General features: G+C 38.6%; 1 protein-coding gene across 2 annotated transcripts in view; it reads right to left on the reverse strand.

The window, feature by feature from the left end:
- Noc3l (NOC3 like DNA replication regulator) overlaps nucleotides 1–8,248 on the reverse strand; it is a 38,628-nt gene that overhangs the window by 20,196 nt on the left and 10,184 nt on the right. For both annotated transcript variants that reach the window (XM_023709120.1, XM_004625488.2), the window contains 5 exons: nucleotides 8,047–8,177; nucleotides 5,019–5,180; nucleotides 4,577–4,670; nucleotides 2,660–2,835; nucleotides 2,145–2,273 (listed from right to left, as the gene is read on the reverse strand). In XM_023709120.1, the coding sequence (XP_023564888.1) occupies nucleotides 2,145–2,273; nucleotides 2,660–2,835; nucleotides 4,577–4,670; nucleotides 5,019–5,180; nucleotides 8,047–8,177 (692 nt within the window). The remainder of the gene's footprint in view (nucleotides 1–2,144; nucleotides 2,274–2,659; nucleotides 2,836–4,576; nucleotides 4,671–5,018; nucleotides 5,181–8,046; nucleotides 8,178–8,248) is intronic.

Below are 8,248 nucleotides of genomic sequence, written 5' to 3' on the forward strand. Positions count from 1 at the left end.
TAAAAAAAAAAAAAAGAAATTACCATTATCTGCAGAGCACATGATACTCTACATAGAGGACCCCAAAAACTCCAAGAGTCTTGTAGATTTAATCACCAAATTCAGCAACATAGCAGGATATAAAGTCAACACCCAAAAATTAGTAGCATTTTCGTACATAATGAACACACTAAGAAATTAGGGAAACTACGCCTTTCACAATAACATCAAAAAAATTGAAATGCTTAAGAATCAATCTCAAAAATGACATAATAAAAGACTTATACAGTAAAAACTATGGTATTTTGAGAAAAGTGATTGAAGCGGATTTGAGAAAATGGAAAAATAGTCCATGTTCCTGGATAGGAAGAACCAACATTGTGTAAAGAGACATACTCCTCAAACTGTTGTCCAGATTCAATGCAATCCCAATTAAAATACCATTAGTGTACCTTAATGGTATTTAAGGAACCTTTCTCCACTGTTGGTGGGAGTATAGACTGGTACAACCACTATGGAAATCAGTGTGGAGATTCTTTAAAAAGCTAGGATTTGAGATCCCATTCAAGACAACTACCACGCCCCCCCCAGGTTATTTTTCCAGAACTAAAAAAAAAACATCATCATACCACAGCAACATGTGTACACCCATGTTTATAGCAGTGCAATTTGTCATAGCTAAGTCCTGGAAACAACCCAGATGCCCTTTAACTGAAGAACGGATAAAGAGATGTGGTATTTTTATACAATGGAGTATTATTCAGCTACAAAATAGGATAAACCTGAGTCTTTTGTCAGTAAATGGATGAAACTAGAGAATATACTCTTAAGTGAAATAAACCAGACCTATATGTGCAAACATCATATTGTCTACTTAGTGTGAGAACCTGAAAGAGAAAAATGGAATCTGAAGGGTACAATAGATTCTGGAAAAAGGGAATGAACTTATTCAAAAGGAAAGAGTTACTGAGTTGGGAAGGATAGGAGAGATAGTGGAGGAAAGCGATATATCTATGTATGTAAGCAGGATGATTTGGACAACTGTCCTGTGCACTGCTGCTGGTCTATGGAAAAGAGCACATAATATTTAATTTGGGGGGGCCTGCCCCTTAGCTCAGTTAAGTGGCTGCTTCAACAAAGCAGTCAGGAGGGCCGGGGAGATAGTTCAGTAGAATAAGTGCTTGCTGGCAAGCACAAGGGCCTGAGTTCAATCCCCAGTTCCGCAAAAAAAAAAAAAAAAAAGCAGTCAGGCTCAGGTTGCTGTGGTTTGACCCCCAGAACTCAAGCCAGCCAAACATGCCCTGAAGGCATTCGGAGCAAAAAAAAAATTCATAATATTTAATTTGTTTTATCTCCTTTTTTCAATTGTACCTTTTCTCTTAACTTCTTATAATTTCTTTTTCCAATTTTACATGCATATATCTGCTAGTATGAACAACTGCTTAGAAGATAACATTATGTATTACAATAAATACTGTGAAATTTGTATTACTTTCTTAAGTGAAATTCTATACCCCTTATAACTTTTTCTGCTTCAATTCGAATTTGTACTCTATTTTTTTTTAATCACTAGTAGACATATAAATGTTGAAATTTTCTGGAAACAATTTGTGAGCCTCTCAAGATTTTAAGTATCATTACTGTTGATTCCAGTACTGATACTTCAGAAATTTAACTCAGTGTGAAAAAATAATATATTCAAAATATTCTCCTCAACATGGGCCTTAACAGCAAAATGTGGAACAACTCAGCTGTCTACCCAAGTAGGATACCATATATTCATATGATTATGGCACATACTACAAAGAGTGCAACAGTCCTACCTAGAATATAAATTTACAATATATGAAATGAAAACTGCTCCAAAACAGTTTTCATAGTACAGGTCCATCTTTTTTTTTTTTTTTTTGCGGAACCAGGGATCGAACTCAGGCCCTTACGCTTGCCAGGGAAGCACTTATTCCACTGAGCCATCTCCCCGGCCCCCAGGTCCATCTTTGATTTTAAAATATAAGTGAACATGAGTCTGCACAGAAAAACATCTGTAAGGATATACAGACAAAACAGTTAACAGTGCTTTACATTTAAATTCCTCAAGACAACTGAAAAATAACACAATTTGAAAGCATATAAAGTGCAACATAAGAAAAGAAAGGCTTACTTACCTCTGGCCTAACTTCATAATTTCTGCCCTTCACAAAGCCAGAAATCACTTTAATTACACCAAGAGAAGCTTGGCCTAATTTATCTTGTTTGAAGAGTTTCTTTACTGCCTCACAACACATTTCAGATACCTAAAAAAAGAAAACGTCACACCAAACCAGTGTTCCTCAACCTTGGTCCTACTCACACTGGAGGCCAGATACTTCATTGTAACAGGTTAAAATGCTTCCCTGCCTGTACTCCAGACACCCACCACCAGCACCAGCACCAGCACCAGCAGCACCACCATCATGACCATTAAACTTCCTGCAGACACTGCCTACCATTCCAAGAAGGCAAAATTTTCCCTTGTCTAGAAATACTCTACCAACCTACACTCAAGTAGTTTTGATAAAGTGTTTAATAAATAGATCTATTTTATCAATAAATAGAAATTCCAAAAGAATGGGGGGAGGCAGGAATCCCATGCCTTATAAATTCCTATTAAGCATAACAGTGATCATTTGACGCAACCTACTGATTTTGACACATCATTCATGAGAGGGACAATCAATACGATGATGTTGTTGTGAAAATTAAAATGAGGCAAAGCCACCAGCAGCTCACACAGGCTCTTCACAGCCACTTCAGCCAGTCCTTTGTATGCCTTTAAGGAAACGACATTGCTTTTCTTCAGCTTTCTTTGCTTCCAGTCTAATTAAAAGATAAACGTAATTAATCATTGGCCAATATCTAAGCTAACCAGCTTTCTCTTATACCAAATACGTACTTGACAATTTAAAATACTAGGAGAAAAAAAGACAAAAGGAAAAAACAGATTTCAGAGCAGTCTGATTTGCTTGGAAAATCTTTACATGTGCGTTTTCAGAGGCTACTAAACGTGTGAAATGTTCATATATGCTTATGTGTAGACACTGGATTTTTAAATTAGGACCAAATAAAATTAAAACATTGCACTACTTTTTTTTGTGGCCAGCTCGCCCACCGTAGGGGCAGGACTGGCATGACACGTGGTGCCAGGGATCAAACCACAGTCCCTGTGCCCACCTAAGCTTCCCTAAGCAAGCACTTTAGACTACTGAGCTATCTCGCTGGCCCTGCACTACTTTTTGAAATAGATTATAAGCTGAAATGATAATTTAGGTACGTATATAATTTACTATTAAAAATAATTTCATGACTTTTTAACTTTTTTTAAGCATGACCTCATCTCTTAAAAATGACATGCGTAGTTCATCTTATATGTTCACTGGACAGTGCTGATCTATACAAGCTCCCAGGCCACACCCTTGAAAGAACAAATGCTAGTTAAGTAGACTCCAGTTGGGACACCAAAATACCAAAGCCACATGCACAGTACACACCACCCCACTGCCCCCATCACTCTCATACCCTCATCAGGCCAACAGGATGCAGGAGTCCTGCTCCAGCTGACAGCAAATTGGGATCCTTAGGCCCAAGGCCAAGTGAAGGAGCCCAGATGGGCCAAATGAAAGCACCTGCCTTCAGGGACTAAACCTTTTCTCCGCTCATACTCCAATTTTTCCTAAGCCCTTTTTTTGGCTGAACAAATAGAAAGGTTTAAAAGAAAGAGTTTATCCTACTGAATAAATGATTAAGTGCAGAGTTCACCCTATTCAATAACTGATTAAGTCCATTTCTCAGGAGTCACATCCATATCAAAAGTATTTTTCTCCTTTTTTTTTTGGTGGGACCAGGGATCAATCTCAGGACCCTACGCTTGCCAGGCAAGCACTTATTCCACTGAGCTATCTCCCCGGCCCCAATATTTTTCTCCTTTGACTACCATTTCCAAATTTTAAAAAAGCAGATTAAATCCCACGCATTCATAAATTTAAAAAAATACAACTACTTACTAAAGTACTAGAGCAACAGGGGCTGGGGAGATGGCTCAGTGGAATAAGTGCTTCCCTGGCAAGCACAAGGATCTGAGTTCAATCCCAGGTTCCACCAAAAAAAAAAAAAAAAAGATAAAGTACTAGAGCAACAATGTTAACACTGATCGCAAATAACCTATAGCACCTAGAAATGCGAGCCACCATTTGAATGGTCTAAAAAGTCAATTTCCATAACAATCTTGTGAGGCAAGTACTGTTCTTATTATTCACATTTTATAGAGAAGAAAACTGAGGCACAGAAAGATTAAAGGTAAGTCACCCATTACACAGCTGGTAAATGTTAAAGCCACACAACTCAGGAAGTCTCACTCAAGTCTCACCATACACCTGCCTGTCACTACACAGCACAGAGTAAATTTATTTCATAATCAACACTTAAGTACGTTACATTTTTGGTTTTTTGCGGGTGTACCAGGAACTGAAATCAGGACCTCACATTTGCCAGGCAAGTGCTATGCCACTGAGCTAAATCCCTGGCACCCGTGTTACATATTTGTAACATATATTTAATATACCTTTTACCATTTGCTCCAAATTTTCCAGATAAAATTTGTATTGGCTAACCAGCCCTTCTTCAAATTCTCTTAATTTTTGGGTTTCTTTGCGGATCTGAAAAGATCAAAAAGATCATTTTAAAAATCAGAATATTAAAATTAAAAATTAGCCCAAAATATGAGTGGCTCATATATGCCCAGGGCTGGGGCAGAAAAGAGGGAGGATTTTAAAAAGAGAAATGCCATTTTTCCCATCTATCATTTCCAAAATTCTTAAATTTTTTCTTTCCTTATAGTCTTGGGAAGTGAGCCTAAGGAGTACTCAGCTATATCCTCAGACTTGTTTTGAGACATGTTCTCATGAAGCTGCCCCCACCAGCCCTGAGCCTGCAATGCTCCTTCTACAATTACAAGCACGCACGCACTACCCCATGCAGTATACAGTAATTATACCTTACGTTACCTTAGTAGATTTTTCTGCTTCTGTCAGGGGCCGGATTTTATATGAAGGAGTAATGTCCTTAAACAGCTCCATCAGAGAGATCATCACCAACTTTCGAACAGTGACAGCCACATCAGGATCTTGTTCCATCAGCAAGGAACGTAACTCTTTTAGTTTTTTAATCTGTTAAAGAAATAATACAGGGGCCGGGGAGATGGCTCAGTAGAATAAGTGCTTGCCTGGTAAGCACAAGGGTCTGAGTTCAATCCCTGGTTCCGCAAAAAAAAAAAAAAAAAAGAAATAATACAAGGGGGCCTGCCCATTAGCTCAGGTGTTAAAGTGCCTGCTGAAACAAAGCAGTCAGGCTCAGGATGCTGTGGTTTGATCCCCTCATCCTCAAGCCAAACCAGACCTGACCTGAAGGCATCCTGAGCGCCCCCCCAAAAAGAAATAGTACAGAAATCATGGCAAAACAATTCTGAATGAGACACAGTCTCATCTCTCAAAAAGATGAAGGGCTAATTAAAAAGTTTAACTTTGGGGGCTGGTGAGATGGCTCAGTGGTCTAATGCACCTACTTGGAACAAGCTAAGCCAGGCAAAGCACAGGGACCGCGGTTCAATCCCCCAGCACCACATGCCAGCCAGCCCCGCCCCCTGGTGGGCTGAACTGGCCACACACAAAATAAATAAATAAATAAATAAAACTTTAAAAAATAAAAATAAAAATAAAAAGTTTAACTTTGTTAGCGTACCTAATTTTAGAAATTCTTTTATATTGAGCTTTCTTTCTTTTTTGTCTTTTTGAGACAGGGTCTTGCTACGCAGTTCAGGCTGGCTTTGAGCTCAGTATGAGTCTAGGCTGGTCTCGAACTCACATCAATCTTCCCGCCTCAGCCTCCCGAGTGCTGGGATTACAGGGGTGCACCACCATGCCCGGCACACTGAGTTTCTTTAAAACACGCTTTCTTTTCTTTTTTTTTTTTCTTTTTTTTGGCGGAACTGGGAATTGAACTCAGGCCCTTGTGCTTGCCAGGGAAGCACTTATTCCACTGAGCCATCTCCCTGGCCCCATGTTTTATTTTCCTAAACTCTTATGTCTTACGTACCAATCAAATATATTAACCACACAAACAACTTAACCAAAAATTAAATACAGTTAGTCACATCAATTTTAACAAGAGACAAACAGGATACAATACAAAAATACAAAAAAAAAAAGGTTTTCAGCTAATGTGCTTGTTTTGATGAATTACTACTTCCTGCTAGAGTATTTTGGGGTTTTGTGGGGGTTTTTGGGGTTTTTCATTTTCTTTTCTTTTTTTTTTTTTTTTTTTTTTTGTAGTACTAAAGATGAATCTTATACATGCTACACAGGCCCTCTACAACTGAGCTATATTCCAGTTCTACTTTTTCTTTTATTATGGTCTCATTAAGTCGTTCTGGCTGGCTTTGAGCTTGCAGTCTTCCTGCCTCAGATGGCCAAGTAGCTAGACTTACAGGGACACACTACCACACCCCACTGGGAAGGTAACTCGGAAAGCAATATTCTGGTTGTTTACTGTACCAAGGAGTGTGACCACCACATATCTGCTAACCCTAAATTGTATGAAATGAGCATAAGGCTCCAAACTACTTGAAGGCCTAGATTCTAATCTACTGGTTGTTCAATTCTGGGAAAAATCAAGTAAGTGTTTTAAATTGTAAAATTTTAATTGCAAAATGAAATCAATAGAATGTGTCTCTAGTTTCATAATTAAATACGACTACCCATGTAAAAAATACTCAAATTCCCCCTAATTCTGTTCCAGATTTTCCTCTTTACAGGACAAAAAAAACAAAACAAAACAATAGTACTACTCCAACCCACAACATATGAAATTTTTCCTGTATGTGTGAATTATCTATTTTATCATCCAATAACAAATACTTGTCCTAGTAGGTTGCTGGAGACACCAGTAATAATAATGCCACTTTCGATGACATTATAATTTCTCATGTAATCACAACAAAACTTTACAATGGATACTACCCCCTTATTCAGAGATGAAGAAATTAAGTCTTGGGTAAAACAACTTACACAAGGCTCACAAACAGTACTGAGCACAGCCAACACTAAACCTCAGGTTTCCGGAATTCAAATGTTCTCTCACCACTTCTGCTGCTACACTGTATGTAACACCTAGTAATAATCCACCGTAAGTCTGGTCCTGTTTCACTTAAAGTATTTTCCCCTTAGAAATATCCCTGATAGCTGGGCATGGTGGCATACAACTGTAACTGCAGCACTTGGGAAGCTGAGGCTTGAGGATTGCTGAGTTTGAGGCTAACCTGGGCTACACAGTGAGTTCAAGGCCAGCCTAAAATAGTGAGATACTATCATAAAATACAATTTTTTTCCTGTATTTTAAGGAAGGGTCTACAGGATGTTCAGGGTCTCACCACTAGATCGGACTTGTAGTGATCCACCTGTTTGCAGCCTCCCAAGAGCTGGGATTACAGGTGTACACCACCACACCCAGTCTCAATTGCTGTCTCAGCACACCCCGGAAGCGGGGCCGGCATGGCAGGCCCGGGGATCGAACCCCCAGCCCCTGCACCCACTTGCAGGCACTTTAATCAGCTGAGCTATTTGGCCGGCCCTAAAATAAAAAAAATTAAATAAAAAAGTACATATACACACACACACTCCTAAATTCCACTGACTTTTGCATAGCATATTCCTTATTAAAAACTCTAGATCACCAAACCTGCAAGTAGGTTCCTCCTCCCTAATACATTTAATGTTTATATACTTACTACTTCTAGTTACCAAAGTAACCTAAAATCTTCACATGGAAATAAGGAAATAAGTTTGACTCAGAAAGTATGACTTTTCTAAGATTACAAGAAAAATTAAGTTCAGATGGACAATTAAGCTAAGATTCTCTCTACTGTCAGCTCCATTATGTCCTCTTTGTGCATTTTAGCAGGCAATAAGAGAATCTTAATATGTAACACATTTATAGGATATCTCATACGAAGAGCCTAAAGAAATAAATACTACCTACATTACTTTCTGGGTCTGACAATATGGCAGACGCCAAGGTTGCAATGTGCATTTTCTTTTCCTGCAGTTTCTTCTTCCTCTCAATCAAATGCTCTTCTGTAGTCAACTCTCGAACAGGCTCCTCAGTGACTTCTGAAACAGATTCAACTTTCCCTTTTAAACACTCTTTTACTTACAAGCAGCCAAGAAATTAATAATTTTCG

This window comes from Octodon degus, unplaced genomic scaffold, assembly GCF_000260255.1.
Source record: "Octodon degus isolate 3935 unplaced genomic scaffold, OctDeg1.0 scaffold00010, whole genome shotgun sequence".
Lineage (NCBI taxonomy): Eukaryota > Metazoa > Chordata > Mammalia > Rodentia > Octodontidae > Octodon > Octodon degus.